The 21,028-nt window shown below is 38.1% G+C and overlaps 1 protein-coding gene across 1 annotated transcript in view; it reads right to left on the bottom strand.

Moving 5' to 3' along the window:
• Nucleotides 1–21,028, bottom strand: part of dlgap4b (discs, large homolog-associated protein 4b) — a gene marked incomplete at its 5' end in the record, with an annotated part of 49,865 nt that overhangs the window by 7,584 nt on the left and 21,253 nt on the right. The window contains 3 exons of the mRNA XM_079841140.1: nucleotides 3,571–4,082; nucleotides 6,560–6,651; nucleotides 6,749–7,152. Coding sequence (XP_079697266.1) covers nucleotides 3,571–4,082; nucleotides 6,560–6,651; nucleotides 6,749–7,152 — 1,008 coding nt within the window. The remainder of the gene's footprint in view (nucleotides 1–3,570; nucleotides 4,083–6,559; nucleotides 6,652–6,748; nucleotides 7,153–21,028) is intronic.

Below are 21,028 nucleotides of genomic sequence, written 5' to 3'. Positions count from 1 at the left end.
ATTATATATTCATGAGAGCAAAGATCGCCCGTTAGATCCACACAAGACGAACCACTACAGGACATCAGAGCCAGCGGCAGACGCCAGAAGGACTGGCCGAGGAAAGGCTGCCTTCGCTGGGGTTATGAGCAGTGATTGCCCGGTGATAGCCTGGATCTCACAACTCCAAAAACACAAGATTATTATTTTTAAATAGGCGCTCTCTTTATAAATAAACCACAGACTTGAGCTTGAAACAATTACATTCCCACCTGAAAGAGTCTTAAAACTACATTTTGTGACACAATAGTACTATTTTTAATTTATGCAGGGTTTCTCATACACGTCACTTTACCACGTGACAGCAGCAAGCAGGCTCCTGATTGGTTAACGCGGCGCGAATTGACGCCAAAGTTCAAATTTTTCAACTCGGGCGTCAGACGCGAATTCGCTTCAAACGCGTGAATGCACAAAAGCACCATTCGCGTGTAACGCGCGTGTCGCGCAAGACGCTCAATTCGCGTCCAATTCGCGCCATTCGCGCGAACTGGACGCGCAAATGAGGCGGATTCGCGTCCTTCGCGCCGCGCGTAACGCGCCTTCCGCGCCGCGGGACCTCCAGACGCGCGTCAACGCGCCTTTCCATTGACTTAACATTGAAATCACTCGCGCCAGACGCTCAATTCGCGTTTGGTGTGAACGCAGCATTATGACGGCGCGGAAGGCGCGTTACGCGCGGCGCGAAGGACGCGAATCCGCTTCATTCGCGCGTCCAGTTCGCGCGAATGGCGCGAATTGGACGCGAATTGAGCGTCTTGCGCGATACGCGCGTTACACGCGAATGGTGCTTTTGTGCATTCACGCGTTTGAAGCGAATTCGCGTCTGACGCCAGAGTTGAAAAATTTGAACTTTGGCGTCAATTCGCGCCGCGTTAACCAATCGGGAGCCTGCTCGCTGCTGTCACGTGGTAAAGTGACGTGTATGAGAAACCCTGCATAAATTAAAGACAGTACTATTGTGTCACAAAATGTAGTTTTAAGACGTTTTCAGGTGGGAATGTAGTTGTTTAAAGCTCAAATCTGTGGTTTATTTATAAAGAGAGCGCCTATTTAAAAAAAATAATCTTGTGTTTTTGGAGTTGTGAGATCCAGGCTATCACCGGGCAATCACCGCTCATAACCCCGGCGAAGGCAGCCTTTCCTCGGCCAGTCCTTCTGGCGTCTGCCGCTGGCTCTGATGTCCTGTAGTGGTTCGTCTTGTGTGGATCTAACGGGCGATCTTTGCTCTCATGAATATATAATTTGTTGTCTGCCAAATCGTTTTGACTGAGGGCAAAGAGAAGTTTCATAACTTTATATTTTAAGGATATTTAAACATACATGCAGTGAAGATAATGTAGGAGTTGCCTGGACCACATTTGTGTGGCTATTAATGCTTAATATATATGTTTAATGAAAATGAAAAGAGGCAGAGTGGTGTTTTATGACATATTTCTCCTGGAGTGCCTTGAACGCGCGTCAATTTCGCTTCCAGCGCTCGATTTCTACGCGCGTCCAATTCTCTGCTGACGCGCGAATGCATTCAAAATGTACGCGCGTGAAACTAGACGCGGTAGACGCGATTTTGACGCTCAATTCGCGTTTGGTGTGAACGCAGCATTAGAGCTAATCGTTAGAAGATCACAATATCGATTTCAAACACCCACACGATCTTATTCCTAAATGACAATGATTCGCCAGTGTCTATTAAACCTTTGACAAAGTCACAGCGGAAGATTCAGATCTACGTTCTGATCCAGAGACAGCAGTTGTCATGTTTAGTTATGAAACGGCTTCACAAACAGTCTTTTCAACCACACAGTATAGTTTTTTCGGTCTTACAAATCTTCATATTAATCACAGAAGTATAGGGGGATAAAAGTTTATAGTTCAGATATAAACACTGATGTCGACGGAAGCGATCAAAATAGAGCGAATCACCTTTTGAAACCTTGACGCTTCAAATATCAATTGTATCAATTACATCATTACACCAGTAGGTGGCGACAAGTGACTGGTAAAAATATTGCTAAATATACGCCCTAAAAGTATGTACTGTTTTTGTGAAGGGAAAAAGTACATACTTTTGAGTGTAGCAAAAAAGTATGCAAGCTTTGGGACGCACTACTTTGTCATCTTTAACAGACGCTCTGTCGTTACGCGCATCCTGTCACCGTTTAAACTGCCCTGTCAATCATCTCGTCACAGTTAAAACCCTCCACATTCAGTTTAATTGAATTTACTGTATCGGAGAGAGATGTAGTATCACATTGATCTGCCAGTCGTGAGTATTTCATGTGGAGACTCTCCTCATGTCTTTGCAATTTGAATATAATGATGCATTTAAAAGTTAATGGCCAAATGTATCTTTATAAAAGTTCACAATGCTGTTGCAGATGAAATATAAAGTGGATAATATTAAATAAATATATTCTCGTCAAGTCAGATACTGATAATTATCCACTCAAACCCCTTTATCTAAACCTCTCTACTTAACCGTTGGACTCGCACATCCATCATGTTTGTAGTTTTTTTAACACTTTTTATCCGCGTTTGTAGTTCTAATCGAATCCTTGTTTAACGTGCAATGGGTTGTGGGCAATATTAGTTGTTAGAGTGCGCACGGTTCTGTACTTCGAATTCTGACCGGAAATAGTAGACCATCCAGGTTATCTTTGGGATACTCATTTTAACATACGACGATTTGGGACATACTAATTATATTTTCGAATACTATTAAGGATGCGAATTGGGACACATCATATGTATTTGTCATTGAATCATTCATTCAAGAGATTTGTTGAAAAACACTGATTCAACCAGTAAACAAACAAGTGAAGTATTTATGATGAGTGAGTCATTGAATCATTCATTCAAATTGATGAAATTTTTTAATTCTAATTAATTAAGCCTTTTAAATAGACTGTAGCAATTAACATTTGTCAGAACCTCAAGGAAATTACATGCTTTTTAGTTTAATTTTCTGTTCAGAATCATGGCTGTTGGAAACAAAAAGATTTATCCAGAAACATTTTTTATTTAGTCATTTTTATTACTATTATTTTTAAATAATTCTATTTAGCTTTATTTTTATTTTTATTTTGTTTAATTAATTAAAGTACTAAACATTTTTGCTAGTACTTCTTTTTTGCTAGAAAATTTTATTTCAGCTTTAATTAAATTAAACTATTTTATATATTTTTAGTTAACAATAACACTTTACAACAGACAATATAGGGTCTTAATTAACATCTAAAAGTTTTCTAAATACAGAAAATAACTACCTCAGTATAAAACCTATAGAAGTCAACGGATGGGAATATATGGAGACGTCTGGGCTATTGTGTGTGATGTGTGTATCGTCACTAATCTGTGTTAATCATCTCAATTAGTGCACTTCCTCAGATTAAACGCCTTTTAAACGTAATACACACATATGTGAGACAGCAGCTTGATACCTTTAGATTTTGGAGTACACCGAGGGCACTTAGTGGCCACAAATGGGACGCCCTACGATCTCCAGTCAACAAGAACACGCCAAAGAAATCTTACCTTCCTCTGAGAGCTGGTGCTCTTTGGTTTCTTTCTCCATCTGACCACACCAGCCCTCCATCCGGCCTGTCTCCGCCTGCAGGAGCTTCAGGAACCAATGACCGTCCCTTCGGCATGTCGTTGCACCCATCGTGGACGCCAGCGGTGGAGCGGAGCCTCCGTTCCCCGTTCCGTTCCCGCTCTCCAGCCAGGGGTCAGGCGGGGGCAGCGAGGACGGGTCGAGCGCCGGATCCAGACTCTCCGAGAAGGACGAGGAGCTGCTCTGCGTGGTCGAGCGGTTGGTCAGAATCTGTCGGGAGGGACCGCTGGTCGTCACCACGACATCATTGTCATGGTTGCCGTTGTCGAGGGACAGCTGGGGGGGCGAGTCCACCGATTGGCTGGCGCTGTTGACCATGACTTTCTTCTCGGTGTGTTTGGAGTTGGAAGGGAACGTCAGAGATGTGAGCGAGAGATCTTGCGTGTCTGAGTCCGTCTCTTGCCGAGAGGCCATACTACTGGAGCGGCTGAAACTAACACACACAAAACACAATTATGAGCTAAATGAGGTCACTCAGAAATCCATATCAATCACAAAAGACATATTAAACTACACAGACTCTCATTAGATTCTGTCTAACGCTGCAGTGGACGGCTGAAACTAGGCCATCATACAGAGGACAGCAGTCTTGACAGGCCAATGATGTTGGCATGAGCTGCATGCAGATCTGTGCTTGACATCAGATACAATGAGACATAGCTTAAAGGGATAGTTCACCCAAAAATGAAAATTCTGTCATCATTAACTCACCCTCAAGTTGTTCCAAACCTGTATGAGTTTCTTTGTTCTGCTGAACACAAAAGAAGATATTTTGAAGAATGTTTGTAATAAAGAAGATAGAGCAACCATTGTCTACCATAGTATTTTTTTCCATACTATGGTAGTCAATGGTTGCTCTATCTGCTTGGTTACACACATTCTTCAAAATATCTTCTTTTGTGTTCAACTTTAACCTCTTAAGCTCTGGGACCATTTTTGGGATTTCCGCCTGGATTTGGCCTACGCAAATTGGAAAGCTACTCATACCCACATACAGTGGTCTAAATACATAATTTGGGTGTCATTTTAAAAGGAAACCCTTTGAAGTTTTATAAACCACTGCTAAAAGTGATAAACATGTAAGTACTGTATATGTTGTCTGAGCTGTAATAACTCTTGCATGCATGATCCAGACAAAAATAGTTTTTCCAGTATTTTCTGGAATTTAGTATCAACAGCCCAACCTGTCTGCAGGGTGCTAGAAGACACAGGGCCACACTTTAAAATTTACACACTTTAAAAAATGAATTAATAACCCAAAAAATAAAAAAGGTAATAACCACCCCAAAAAAAATCTATTTTTTTGGGGGGTTATTACAGCTCAGACAACATATACTTACATGTTTATCACTTTTAGCAGTGTTTTATGTAACTTCAAAGGGTTTCCTTTAAAATGACACCAAAATTATGTATTTAGACCACTGTATGGGAAGCTTTTCAATTTGGATAGGCCAAATCCAGGCGGAAAATGGTCCCAGAGTAATTTAGTGTAAATAAGTTACTTTGTGTAAAACAAGTGCCAAAGTGAAAGTAGAGTCTCTAAGCTTCCAAATGGTACCAAATGGTCAGAGCTCCTCCACAGACATTTAAAAATTTAAGTATATATTTGATGTACCAGTACAGGGTCCGCAGAGTTTAAGTAGTTAAAGACACATTTTAATAGACCCCAAGTTGATTTTCTTATGCATTTTCTCATAAGTGCTACTTAAAAAAAATGAAGGAATCAATTGTGAATGAATCTAAAATAAAAATGTAAATAAACTGCTTTTAAATTTGACAAAATATAAATATTTAAAATGATTTAATATTATACAAATAAAGAGGAATAATCAGTTGAAATGCAATAAATAATTCATTTTAATATCTATATATTGTTCATAAGTTTGGGGTCGGTAAGATTAAAAAAATTTGATTAAAAATACAATAAAATCAGTTTTGTGAAATATTATTACGGTTTAAAATAACTGTTTTCTATGTGAAAATATTGTAAAATGTAATTTATTCCTGTGATCAAAGCTGGATTTTCAGCATCATTACTCCAGTCTTCAGTGTCACATGATCCTTCAGAAATCATTCTAATTAATATTTTGTGGAATTCTTTTTTTTCAGGATTCTTTGATAAATAGAAAAGCATTTATTTGAAATAGGAATCTTTTATAACATTATAAATGTCTTTACTGTCACTTTTGATCAATTTAAAGGGTTAGTTCACCCAAAAATGAAAATTCTGTCATTAATTACTCACCCTCATGTCGTTCGACACCCGTAAGACCTCCGTTCATATTCGGAACACAAATGAAGATATTTTTGTTGAAAGCTGATGCTGAGAAAGGCTTCAGATAGGCCTCCATTGGCATTCAGTACATTCACACTTCCAAGATCCATAAAAGGCACTTAAAACGTTGTTACAAAGTCCATCTCACCACAGTGACTCTACAATAATTTTACGATGCGACGACAATAGTTTTTGTGCGCAAAAACAAATCAAAATAACACCTTTATCCAACTTGTTCTTGTCTTCCGTATATGCCTCCACGACGCATGCGCGAGAATAATATCTTCATTTGTGTTCCGAATATGAACGGAGGTCTTACGGGTGTCGAACGACATGAGGGTGAGGAATTAATGACAGAATTTTCATTTTTGGGTGAACTAACCCTTTAATGCATCCTTGCTAAAAGAAAAATAGACATTCTGATATGTATATCTAGGTATGTGTGTTTGCATTGATTCCCTCATAAATATAGTATTTTTTCAGACTTTCAAAAACATTTTTAAGATCCTTGTCATAAGGATATAGAAAAATGATTGAGGAAAAATACTTCCAGAACCAAGGCCGCTGAAAGAGTGAGCGAGAGTTTCAAAGGCTTTATCATACAGTAAGAGGAACAGGAAGTGAAACAAACTTACGTCCAGCCGTCCTCCACTTGAACTCCGATTGACTGGAATCTGGCCAATGGGGGCGTCTCTACTTTAGCCTGGATTTCCTGTATACAGTCGACCTGCAAACAGAGGTGCCATATAATTGATCAACATTAAACTAACACAAAGATAAAATTTGCTCAAATGAAAGTGTTACATTCAGTTTAATAAACTCACTTGAATTCCGATGGAGGAAAGCTTCCGTCGTGGTACGGGGTCTACGGGGGGTTCGTCCGCAGTGAGAGCGTCCCCCTTCACCTGCTCATTATGGGACTCGCGGAGATGGTTGGGAGAGATCACCACAGCCGCTGGGATCTGGGGTTCCCGGGGCGCCGCTACAGGAATCTGGGGTCGCGACCCTTTGGCCAGACTGTTGGCCCGCGTGCTGTCGAGACTGTCCGAGGAGTTGCTGCGTCCTGATTGGCTGTTGACCTCGCTCTTGCGGTCGTGGTGGTCAGGGTAACAGTCCTGTGCGGATTCAGTGCTGCTCTGCACGGTGACGGAGATGAACGGTTTGGAGGTGGTTCGAGGGGGAACGGGAGGCGGAGCAACCTTCTTACAGCTGGTCATACATGTGGAAACTTCAGACACAGAGAGAGAGAGAGAAAGAAAAAAAAAACACATTTAGAGTGATGCGTTTAATGGTATGACACTTGTCATGTCACCACTCAAGTTTAGCATGCTCTGAATTTCTTGAGATTACACACACACAGACACAAACAGATTATTTTTCCCATAATTTATATGCCCAGCCCTTTCTGACACGATAATAACTAAATAATCATTAAACTACACAGCAATGCTGTGTCTTAAAAACAAAATGATAGTCTTCAGTGTCACATGATCCTTCAGCAATAACTCTAATATGATGATTTGCTTCTCAGAAAACATATTTTTGTTATTATCAGTGTTGAAAACAGTTTTGCTGCTTCATATTTTTGTGGGAACAGAATTTCAGGAATTTACATTTTTTCTTTAATAACTAGAAAAGTTCGAAAGAACAGCATTTATTTGAAATGAATAAATATAAAAGTATATGTATAACTTCAAAATGCAAAGTTAATAAATGAATTTCTTTCAAACTAAAATCTAACTTTTCAAGAAATGAATACGTTTTATTCAGCAAGGTTGCATTGAATTAATCAAAGTGACAGTAAACACTAAACACATTCATAATGTTACAAAATATTTCTATTTCAAATAAATTTTCCTTTGAACTGGAAAAATATGAAGCAGCACAACTGCTTTTAACACTAGTAATAATCAGAAATGTTTCTTGAGCATCAAATCATCATATTATAATGATTTCTGAAGGATCATGTGACACTGAAGACTGGAGTAATGATGCTGAAAATCCAGCTTTGATCACAGGAATAAATTACATTTGAACATATTGATATAGAAAAGAGTTATTTTAAATTGTAATAATTTCACAGTTTTAACTGTATTTTTGAAATGCAGCCTTGGTGAACATAACCGACCACAAACTTTTGATCGGTAGTGTATATTCAAATGTAATTCATGAATAATGATTAAAATTCATAGTCAGAGTACATATATTCATAAATATATTAAAGCTGACTCACAAAAACAAAAACCTGCACAGGCTGAGACTGAGGTGTAAAATCAAAGTCTTCTGGCTTTTCTTCTAACAATAATAATTCTATACTATTAATAATAGCACTAAGCAGTGTTTTGGTCTCATCCTCACAGCTCTCAGTGTGTAAATGTGTCTGTGTGTTTATGATGGCAGTCTGCTCTGACGTCAAACACAGCCTGAGACCTTTTTTCCAACAACACAGTTGTTTTTCCAGCCCTGCAGTGGCCCCCCAAAATGTATTTGGACTCCAAAACAGACACATTAAAATGTCACTGCATTAGATAACCAAAAAAGTGTAGTTCATTGTAAACTAAAGAAAGATGCACAAACACAAATCATCAAAACATCTGACATAAAGAGCAAATAATAGATCTAGTGCTGAACATGAAGACAGTCAGTATTAGGGTTTGTTTGTGGTTTGCATACACTAAAAATCACCAAAACACCAGCGGATTCAAAGACATTGAGACTGACATGAAGAGAAGTCAATGTTAGTGAAGAGGAAAGATCCTGCAGCATTCTAGTGCAAACACTCCATCTATATGAAATGTACAAATACTTTTGGGGGTCACTGTATATGAGTGTGGGACTTTATATGTTCACTTAATTTATTGTTTGGCCACTTTGTAGGGGCTTAGAGAGAAATAAAGTGGCTGGATGCCCAATATAAACCCTGTGTGTGTGTGTCTCAGTATGAGTTCACTGGGGTGGAGTTGGCAGATGGAAACGATGGCAAACATAACAAGCCCACAGGAATCCTGTGTGTGTATGTGTGTTGTAAATCTGGGCGTCAGAGCTGTATGTGTTTCATACTCAAACATTAAGCAAAACCTACATGCTGGGAAAAATCTGTAAAGGTTCCCAAGACTCCCAAGTTATGCTCTAATCATAACCAAACACATCACTAGACAAAGAGACGGACCCATAAAAATATTCACACAAAACATTCCTACATTATACATACAACTATAACAAAAACCAAACACATTTAGTGCATCTGTAAATGAACACTCATGACAGATCGTAAGCCCAGTGCAAACATACGGACAAAAGCTGATACACACGTGTGCATTCACATGTATCAGTTTGTGAATGTATGAAGGGAAGATGAGTTGACTAGCTAGCTTGTTTATTTAGTTCTTTAAAGGGATAGTTCTCCCAAAAATGAAAATTAGCCCATAATTTACTCACCCTCAAGTCATCCTAGGTGTACATGACATTCTTCTTTCAGACGAATACAATCAGAGTTATATTAAAATGTCCTGGCTCTTCCAAGCTTTATAATGGCAGTGAATGTTACTCTGGAAGTCCATAAAAGTGCATCTATCCATCATATAACTGCTCCACACGGCTCCAGGGGGTTAATAAAGGCATTCTAAAGCAAAGCGGTGCGTTTGTGTAAGAAAAATATCCATATTTAAAACTTTATAAAGTAAAGGATCTAGCTTCCAGCCGATCGCCTTCCGTATTCAACTTATGGAAAAAGTGTAGCGCCTCTCGCAGTTCAAAATGCTTGCGTTACATCTAGCGTAAGCATTTTGAACTGCGAGAGGCGCTACACTTTTTCCGTAAGTTAAATACGGAAGGCGAATTAACCCCTTTATTAAGCCCCCGGAGCCGTGTGGAGCAGTTATATGATGGATAGATGCACTGTATGGACTTCTAAAACGTTGCAACAATTCACTGCCATTATAAAGCTTGGATTAGCCAGGACTTTTTTTAATATAACTCCGATTTTATTCGTCTGAAAGAAGAATGTCATATACACCTAGGATGACCTAGGGCAGGGGCGATTCTAGGATTTTCATTTTTGGGGGGCTCAGCCCCCAGGAAGGGTATGAAAAAAAAATTGGTAAGACATTTGTTTCGTTTCAGGGGCATGGCCCCTCGAGAAAATTTTGATTTCTATGATCTACATATGTGCATTTTAAGATGTTCTGAACGCCAACATTTTTTGAAAACCATGTCAGTGGGCAGATATGACCAGTAAAGTTTTTCCATTTTTGTCAGTGAAGAAAGTAAACATATGTTTAACTGATATTTATATGTTTTATGAATCATTTACTGAAGGCTAACAGGAAAGCTAGGTAACTAAATTTATTAAATTAAATATGCACACATTCATTACTATTCTTATGCCCAATACAAGCTGAAAAAGCTGAACTTTTTTATTTACTGAGAGCTACAAATGGAATTATTAATTTACAATATGCACACATTCATTACTATTAATCTTATGCCTAATCTGAAGAAAACGGCTTTGTTAATATTTCTTATTTGTTACATTATAAAATGACATAGGCCTATTTCAAATCAAAATGGCGACATCAGACAAATGTTTATTCATTTGGCTGAATATTTTTGTCATTTGTTTAACATTTCTGACTTAAAGAAGCAGCTGTCAAATATGAAACGTTTAGTTTAGCTATATCTCGCACTTGACACTGAGTCGTTTTGCTTAATTTCGTGCTCTGCCTCAGCAGCTTCTGTGCGTACATAAAGCCCGCCTACTCTGATTTGATCTGGATCATGTTACGCAATAGCCAATTATTAAATTAGGCATTGTTTTAGCAAATGTGTATTCTGTCTGACTCACAATTAAATCAACAATTTCCTGAATTTCCTGTTTTTTTACTCTGAACTACATAACATTAAAGAAGAGAAATGGGTTGCAAATGGCAAGTTTTTCTATCTAAATGGAAAAAAATTATGTTAAAAAAGCACCTTGTGATATAGAAGACCAGAGGATAGGGCTGTGTGATTAATCGTTATTGATTTTCGATTTCAGCTTCCAATGATTATGAAAACAAGTTCATCGAGGTAAAGTGATTATTGTCCTGCTGCCGTATTCAGTCCAGCACACCTTCCTTTTCTTCACAGTGGTGTGCTTTCTTTCCTCCCTAAAAGCCCAAACTTGACATCCAAGTCAGCCGAATAAGTGAGTGATGTAATGCCGGCTACTGTTGCAAAACTGCGGGACGTGTTTGATATGAAACAGTGTTATTAAAAGCGCATTAAGCCGCAAAAGAGACTTTGTTCCCCAGGTGGCTTTCTGTGCTCTCGTTCCGAACGCGCATAAGCAACTGGGCTTTCGGATACGTGACTAGATCTGTACACACAAGCATGTCAAAATGTCTTTTTGGAGTGTATTTACATAAACATTGTGGGTTATGGCTTAAAGGGGTCATAGAATGCCATTTTTGTACAAGTTAATATGATTCTTTAGTGTCTAAATGAAAAGTTTGTAATATACTTTAATTAAAAATTCTCATTAGTATTGTAAGAAAACACTAATTTTACCTGGTCAAAAACAGCTCTGTTTTCAGCAAGCCATTTCAGTGCATGTGACTTTAAATGATAATGAGCTTTGCTCACCCCGCCCCCTCTGCTCTGTGGGGCGTTCGGTTCGACCCGACACAACACCACAACACACGTGGAGTGTTGCCTTGACAACAGTTGAGGGTATATTTTCGAGAAATAATGGCAACGGGAGTCTCTGAGGACACATCTGAGCAACCTTATCATTTTGAACTGGAGTCGTTACACTCACTTCTTCTGAAGGTGCAGTAGGAACACTATCCTTTTTTCAAGAGCAGCTTATTAGCAAAACCTGCTTTATACTGACCCTCGTTTATAAAGCAGAAATGATTCGCGCAAACATTGATGTTGATCGTGGGGAATATTCCCTTCGAAAACAAAACTCAGCAGCCACTGCGTCTTCAGCGGTTCGGATTTAGGAACATCAAAATGACTGCTGTGTTCGTTATTACACCCAAGAACACAACACCACAATCGTTTGGACGCCATTCTGCTCCAGCGTATCAACAATGGCGGACGGATGACAGCTCGCTCAGGGCGGGTCTGTGTTGAAACGCTGCTGTCAATTAACAATCGTGGGAGGGACGTCCGACCGTGTAACATCACACGGTCAGACCGCTCGATTTGAGACAGGGGAAAATATATAAGGAGATAAAAAAAAAACACTGGATGGATTTTTATCATTATAGGATGGTTGTGTACAGGCACTGCCAACACACATTTCCGTATAATCAACTTGTAAAAGTGCATGTACCATTATGTGACCCCATTAAGTAAACATACACAGTTGAGAAAGAAAACGCATGTGTAACGGTATATTCTATCCGTGCAGGTCTTAAAGTGACGGCAGCCTAATTAACCTGCTGCAGTCGGTCATTAATGAACAACAAAAGGAAAATCACTCACAGATTTTGACTGAATAACTAGATTTAAAAAGGATTCACTATATTTAATGTGTACAGAAAGACTATGCAGTGCTATTTTACTTTTGATTATTCAATATCTGTTGTAGGCTATTACTTACCTGAATACCACTGTTATCATCCTGAAAAACTTTAAACACTGTTTATTTATTTTTTTACTTTCGCCCTGTTGTATTTATTTGACCAAAATATTGACCAAAAATAATCGTCTGAAACGATTCTGTCTTTCTAAACCCCTCCTTTTCGAGAGCTACTCTGCTCTGATTGGTCACATGGGCCAGTCTGCTTTGATTGGTCGACCGCTTACAGCACATGTCGGAAAACAAGCGCTCATTATCATATCTGATTCTCAGCTCTTGATACACAGTGATATGAACAGTAACGATGGCGTGGGTTTTACCGTATCAATCTCATCAAAGTGGATTTGCTTTGGCAGCAGAAAACAGCGTCTTCTCCACATGAACAACACGAACCAAACTCTTCCAGTCTCAGCTACAACTACAGTGTTTGAGGGCGGGACAAAGTAGACGCTGAACACTTTAAAATCAACATGAATAGTGATATCACACACACACACAAGTCAACACTGGTGTGGTGTGTATCAGGGATCCGGTATAATTAATGATGACTTTATCATTCAGGTGTGGCCATGATCACAATAATCCTACTTTCTCTCCAATGCCTTCACAGCTTGGCTGTAAGACCAGTATAGTTGAGTTCAGAAAGGCATTCAACAGTAAAGCAGCCGTTATGAAATCAGCATGCAGCTGGTTTAATTTTGCAGGTCTGTTTGGAGCAGCTGCATTAATGTCTGTGTCAGCATCCTAGATCGCCTGTGGAAAGAGTCTCTAAGCTTCTGCATGAATCATTCATTAGGCAAGAAATCCCAGTTTTCTGAAGAGCAGAGGCTTGCGCAAATGAAGTGCACTGAGAATGAAACTAGACATTTAACGGAGTCACGAGGGAATGTTAATAACTCACTGAACAACTCAACTTAATGACTGTTACATTGTGTGAAACTCAACTCAAGACCTAATTCTAAAAGCAAAGCACCACTTTTCTTAAGTGCCTTAAGTAGAAATCACTTTAAACTTTGGATGGATGATGTCCGTTTTAAATCCGGATGTGTAATAAATATCATGGTAAAGAATGATCCCATTAGCCATTACTAATTTCTCTTAGGCAAGTTAAAATTAAAGTTTTAAAAGTTAAAGTTGACCATTAACATCACAAAAAAGCAAGCAATATGGCAGGAGCTTCAAATGTTAAAAATATCCTGGTGAATCTCATGAAAACTGCATTTCCTCTCATTTGGTCTGTATGATCTACTGTATGAAAAAAAAAAATCACAAGAAATAAATTGCATTTTGAAAGTATAGAAATTATGATTGGCATGAAGTTAAAATACTATATTCTAATAATTAAAATATGGCACAATGAAAATGAGAATAATGACAAATACAAAAAAGTTACAAAGTTTAACATACAAGAGCATTACTGAATAATTTTGGGGGGAAATTGATGAACTTTTCATTTGTTCAATTCAATATTTCATTATATATCCTTTTTTTCAACTTCTTTTTGGTTTTGGGGGTAACACATAACCTTTCTTTGTGAGATTGTTAACCAGTTAAACTGTCAGTAGTAGCATTTTAGTTGCACTTTTCCCGATCACATATTTGAGTATCATAAATGAGGTACCATTTAAAAGCTTAAACACTCAAAATTCATCCTTTAAAATTAGACGTTGCTTTACCATGAAAATTCATTAAAAATAAAGTAATTTAAACCTTTTTAGCAGCTCAATTTATGTGATATCAACTTTAAAATTCAGAATAAATTTTCCATAAGGCTTTGATTTTCAAGATATATATTTTGTATAAAATAAAAACTGTTTAGTTCAGTACATCTTTACAGTAAACGTTAACTTCTAACTGTTTTTTTTCACTTCGACTTTTTGAAGTGCTTTCACTTCTGCAAAAATCTGATGAGTGTCATCTTTAAAAATAAACCTTTAGGTCTCTAATTCAAAGCATTTAAGAACTACAATCATTTCAGATCAATGTTCAAAAATGTCAGTTAGCAGGTTAACTAACATTTTGAATTAGGGAGCAACCTCTACGATATACTTCTCTCTGTCATAGCATTAACCTGATGCATATCTTCTTTAATATTTGGCGAGAGCATACAGGCATATTAACAGAGTGATTAAGTGTTATACGTCATCAACAAAGCTACACGTGACCCATTTTAGCATTATGAAATGTGTCTGAAGACGTGAACGTGTCATATTTGTCATCTTGTAATTACGTAAATTCTGAACGCAGTCTGAATCTGACAAGGCTAGTATCAGTATGTGATTCATAAGGTGCTTCTTACGGTTGCATAGTGCCAGAACACAAAACACGACGGTGACATCATCACTCAAACACACACTCACACATGCATTCTTGTCATGTCTGTGACATACATGTATAACAGAATTCCTATCAGTCAGGTGTCATGTCTAGACTGAGCCTATTGTTGGAAAGGTCATGTTTGGGTTATGTGGTTTGGTTATTATGTCAAGGTTTTCATGCTATTTACAAGAGGACAAGCCAAATCTTATGAAAATATGTTGGTATAGGGATCGTTGCTGTTAATTCACATCTATGGCTCTTGACCTTTCCAATACAAGCAACCACTGGTAAATGAAGCATCTAGGCATTAATAATAATAATAATATTCAATGCCACATCAGAGAAATCTTAACCCTCTGGTGCTCTTCAGTCATTTCTGACCGGAAAATGTTCTGTTTTGAAATTTAAAAAATCACTGCTTCATCGGAATGATATGAAACTTGGCGACTTTTCTAGCATTAGGTATGTAAACACACAAAAAAATTGGGGTCAGGTTTCGAGCATGGTTTTTGGTCGTAAAAAAAAAACGTAGCTTTCATTGTCTTCGGTCATAAATGACCGACTATAGGAAATGAATGGGAAATCGGCAAAAACACAAATTCTCCAAATATTTGTGTGTATAATCTACAAATCGGCCACAACGCTGAAAAAAAGTACACAGCAGTAAATGGGTGACACTCTAAAACATCAAGAGTGTGATATTGACACATCCACTCACTCACACACACCTATGAAAAACTGAACCTATGAACCACATTTGGAATTTTTTTAAATCACAGCTTCATCAGAATGATATGAGACTTGGTGACTTTTCTAGCATTACGTATGTAAACACACAAAAAATTGAGGGCATGATTCGAGCACGCTAAGTGGTCGTAAAAAAAAAATACTCCCGCTTGTGCTCTTCGGTCAAAAATGACACCATAGGAAATTAATGGGAAATCTGCAAAGACACAAATTCACAGAAAAAAAATCTATATTTCTAACAACAACAAAAAAATCTAAAACTTTATAATAAATAGTCTTTGAGATTTTTTAAATATATATTCAAATCCATAAAAAAAAAAAAATCATTAAATGTGTTCAAAACAGAACTAGGGAATTCTCAAGCCTCTCCATAGAGACCTCTAGTGATTACATCCATGGTTGCATGATTTCTTAAATAATTCCAAAAGAGGGCTCTAATCAGCCTTAAAAAAATATTTTGAAGGCCTAGTCTCTATTTTAACCTGAAATACTGTAATAATAAAAAAAAAGGCAAAAATAGACCATAATTATTGCATAAATATTAAAAAATACCATCAAATCATCTCAAAATACAAAATAAAAAATATTATTGAAGAAAAATAAATGAAATTGGTTATACTGGGGTGGAGGAAGTTTAATTTTTAGGTGTCACTTACGACCGGGAAGGCAACCAATGCAACCCCTAAACGAAGAGCAACAGAGGGTTAAACGTTGTTGTCAGTCAGCAAACGTCTTCATTTCTGTCAATTATTTTATTTAAAGCTACACTGTGTGATATTTTCCCCCATCTAGTGGTGAAAAGGTATATGACCATCCAGTGAATAATAGTTTCTGTTCCTCTCAACTCCTACGGTGGCCGATTTAGTCCAAGATTAACATGGCTTCCAGTTCGACCTCGTCCATATTCGACACGGTGCCTGTGGGATATTCTGTGCGCAGTGGGATGGTTGGAACTCATCTGGCCTAATTATTCGGCTAGAAAGAACTGCAGCTAATCCAGAGTGAACTTTGATGATAGTAATGTTTATTCAGTCATCCAATTGCAAGGCATAAACAGGTTTGCGTGGATATGTACATAAATGTGGTTTCTGTGAGAGAACAAATAAGGATGGTAAATATACATACACAGTTAAGAACTGTATAACTATACTTATAAGTTACATTTGTATAATGTAACCGTAAACCAGAGCTTATTGTACCATATATAGGCGCTATGCAGCTGCATTAAAAGGAGCGGAGCTGCCGCCGCTGCTGCTGCTAACAAGCGGTGTCCGGTTACAAAAGTGTGTGCGCAGCTTTAACGTTAGCACTGCAGTGCGCTCTGTATAACAATTGTTAATATGCCGATCAGACCTGATACATATTTCCATCAACATACATTACAAGCAAATATTTTCTAAAAACGAATAAACATTGTTGATAACAAAATAACTGAATGATTATTCAAATAGGTGAGCATTACGCTATTGTATGTTGACACAAAAATACTTCTGAGGTGACATCAACTGAATTACGCGATGACACACTCTGAAACACATCTACAATGACAATAACTATTATTACTTACGGAGTTATTAACGCACAGAAATACCACACAAGGAAAAACAGACTTTTGAGGAATAAACAAGCCAGGAAATCTCCGTATAACTGTTACTGGACGCTGCTGAGATGAAAACTCTCTGCGCATGCACCAGACAAGTATGAACAAGTTGACGCGCACATGCGCGAGGCAGAGAATTTTGTACAGTGCCATCGAGTATTAAAACCGGTTAAAACGCGAAAGGCGAAGCTTGAATTTACGGGTATGTCCCTCTTTGGCTAATGTACTTTCAAGATGGAGGGGCAACATGGCGACCACCGTTAGATCCCATTACCTTATGTATTTTCAATGGCATATTATGAACTTACGAGAATACTTTATTACTGGAAAGAAGTAAATATACATTAATGAGCACATATATTTTTGAAAGAACTAAGTGTTTTTAGCTAAGAATAGACTAAAAAAGTTACACAGTGTAGCTTTCATATTCTGTGCAAAGGAAAAATATTTTCATCTGTAATGTATAATGGCATCTGTCCCACAAAAAGCTCTCCAACTTAGTTCATTATTTGCTGAGAAATATTTTTTTTCTTTTCTTAATTTGGAACATCCTGACCAATAATAAGGCAAAACAAAAACACAAATCCTGTAAGACAGCAATAAGAAGCTTTACGTAGAAACAGAGCAACAGAAGTAAAAATGCACAAATGACAAACAGGGTCATTGTTGTAGTTGCTTACTCATGTGGAATGAAACTCGGGTGGAATATAAGCCCTGAATCAGAGCGACGCTGTGACCAACCCCGCTGGAATCTGCAAGGATTAGGTCATTATGTGGATTTGGCCTTTAGTGTGGGAAACGTGCAAAATATGGAAACCTTCCCATGATGGACAGAAATCATTGATAGGTGGCTGCAAACTCAGAAGAACACGATTAAGGCTTATTTTGTTATTAGGCAAAATGCATGATAAACTCGATTTGACATGACAAGTTTCCATCCAGACTGTTTACGTGTGCACCAATAATGTGATTATTTACAATAATCCGAGTTAAGGCTTAAATCACAGAGAGATTTTTAACATGACACGAGCAAACCTCTTCACTCCTGCTTACATGCAGTTTTCATTATTCGCCAAGATTTGTGGTTATTTTTTACCACCATTTTCACATATGCACAGCACAAATGATCAACTCATATTCCTTGCGTCACTGACCAATGTTTTAATCTACTTGCATTGAATGCAAAACACATTTTTATGGACGTAATGGACTTTTCGGTGACAACGTTGTGAACATGAACTCAGTTCTTCAGCACCAAAATATGTGATACCTTCTTTACAGCTGTGCATGAAAACGTCATCAGTGTTCGTCACAAACACATGAGCACTTTGGTCATAGGGGAATAGATGCAATTCAAGTGTTTACATGCCTGTTTATTGCAGTTTCATCCCATCAGACTGGATTATAAACTTAATTCATAACAAGTTTTACTTGCTATTGCTTTCTTAAACCCGTTTCCAAGATCCTTTTTTCAGCTCTACTACACAAACACACACCTCAAGTGTGTGTGAAGATCAGACTAAATTAAATGTTGAAAAGTGAGCATCACCATCCTGTCACAAAACATCAGCAGTCTCACATCTGCCCAAATAACACACACACTAATGTGCTAAAATACACTGCATCTTTCTGTAGCAGGAATGAGGAACACCGAGCATCACACACACCTTTGCTATCATCATATATATGATAAGCCTCAGGGGTAAAACCGGAGCAACACACACAAACTTTCATCTGATAATATGAGGAAACAAATCAGTGAAAGATATACATGCAAATCTTGCCACAATGAGAAGCATTTAACACTATGTCTTCAACATCTACACTGATCTATTCTTTAGGTCTCTGAAAGAAAAAGCTTTAATATGTGAAACAGCCAAAACTTTGGAAGGAAGAATCAGAATTTGGTACTTTTTGCTTAAGATGTCATTAAATACATAAACATTAAATATTTTTTCCAATAATCCAGGCCCAAGAATTTGGACTGGGTTAATCAAATGATTATGAACATTTGCCCTTCGTCCAGCTTTCTGTGCTCTAAAACTCTTGGGTTCTTTCCTCAAGCGGCACACAGTACGATCTTTCATAAAGCGGTTTGAGAGCATTAAACTCCTTTAGGTTACCAAAAATTTAAGTAAGAAGGATCAGTTGGCGATCCCAAACCTTCCTACCAGAGAAATCACAAACCACACTTAATTTGCTGCTTTATGTTCTAGGACATGGGTGTGTTTGTTGGTTTGGTAATTCTAGGTGTGATGAACTAATAAAAGCCCTAATTACAGGCTTTTCTTTGGCTGAGAGTTTGTTATGCTGACAATTCATCATTGTGTGTGTTCTTCACCTAAGAAACCGCTTTAAAAACCTAGTCAGTCGTGGCCTAATGGTTAAAGAGTCAGACTAGTAACCTGAAGGTTGCGGGTTTGAGTCTCAGGTCCGGCAGGAATTGTTGGTGGGGGGAGTGAATAACCAGCGCCCTCCTCCACCCTCAATACCACAACTGAGGGCACTGAACCCCAGCTGCGCCGCAGCAATATGGCTGTGTGTTTACAGTGTGTGTGTGTTCACTACTGTGTGTACTGGATGAGTTAAATGCAGAGCACAAATTCCAAGTATTGGGTCACCAAGAGAAAAGAGGATTCGTTTTTAAAGGGGCCTATTATGCCCCTTTTCAAAGTCTTGATTTTGTTTTTGTGTTCTACAGGTTTTTCATGCTTGACTGTTCATTATTTTCAGTCTGTCAGTAACGCTCTGTTTAGTTCCTGTCTCTATGAAGCCCCTTCTTGGGCATTTGGTCGGCTGGACCAGTGTGTTGGGATTGGTCAAGCGCTTCCAGTGCGTTTGGGGAAATGTCCCCTTACCACAACTGCGAGTTTCAACACACTTATGCTGTCTTCACATGGTATCAGAATTATCGTAGACACGAGTTTCTTAGGTAAAAATTGCACATTAATGCTCTCTGATGTCGTGTTTACCACTGGGAAGATCGGAAATCATTTTGATACCCAAATTCCCGAGATGGGCGTGCCGTAAACTTTAAGAACTGTGTTTACTACTACTAGGGTTTTCCCCACAACAGCTTGATCGTCTTGTCATTAATGTAGTGCATATTTACATACAGTATATGAATATTCATTTGAAGTATTGTATGTTTTGTATACAGCGAAGAGAGCCTGCATTTGACCAAAATTACCGAATCGTAAGCCGGCTGACTATCTGGATAGCATTGTGAATGTTTATATGGTTGTCAGTGCATGGGACGCTAACGTTACATACTGTATAATTTTGGTTTTGATTCGATTTTTTTTCCAATTAATAGGCAAGAATAAGCACTTGAACAAGCTCGTAATCACGACTTCTGAAGTGGGAATTATGAAATTTCCGATAGCACGTGAAGGCAGCATAACTAACTCAACCAGGCCCCGCCCCTTTATTCTGCTTTTGCCTTGGGCGGGAATTATTTAAATGAGGAATATTGTGACGTGTTCGTTCCCGGAAGAAAACTCAAGACTACAATGAAGGCGTTTCAGGGAGTTCAGAAACCGTATGATTAATCGTTAGAAGATCTCGATCTCGACACCCAGATGAACTCATTCCTAAATGACAATGATTCATCTGTCTATTACACCTTTGACAAAAAGAAACACCTGAGCATTCAAAGCGATCAAAACTGAGCAAATCTTTTTTGTCTCTTCAAATAACGATTGTATCATTTACATTGGTATGCCACTAGGTGGCGACAAGTGACAAACATGTTGAATCGTTCATTCAAGAGATTCATTTAAACTGCCGATTCATTCAGTAATGAAACAAGTGAAGTATTTATGAGGGAGTCATTGAACCATTCACCAATTTTTTTTCTCCAATAATTAA

This window comes from Gobio gobio (assembly GCF_949357685.1).
Source record: "Gobio gobio genome assembly, chromosome: 17".
In the NCBI taxonomy this organism is placed as follows: domain Eukaryota; kingdom Metazoa; phylum Chordata; class Actinopteri; order Cypriniformes; family Gobionidae; genus Gobio; species Gobio gobio.
The sequence above is the reverse complement of the archived record's forward strand: the minus strand, read 5'-3'. Positions and strand labels throughout refer to the sequence as shown.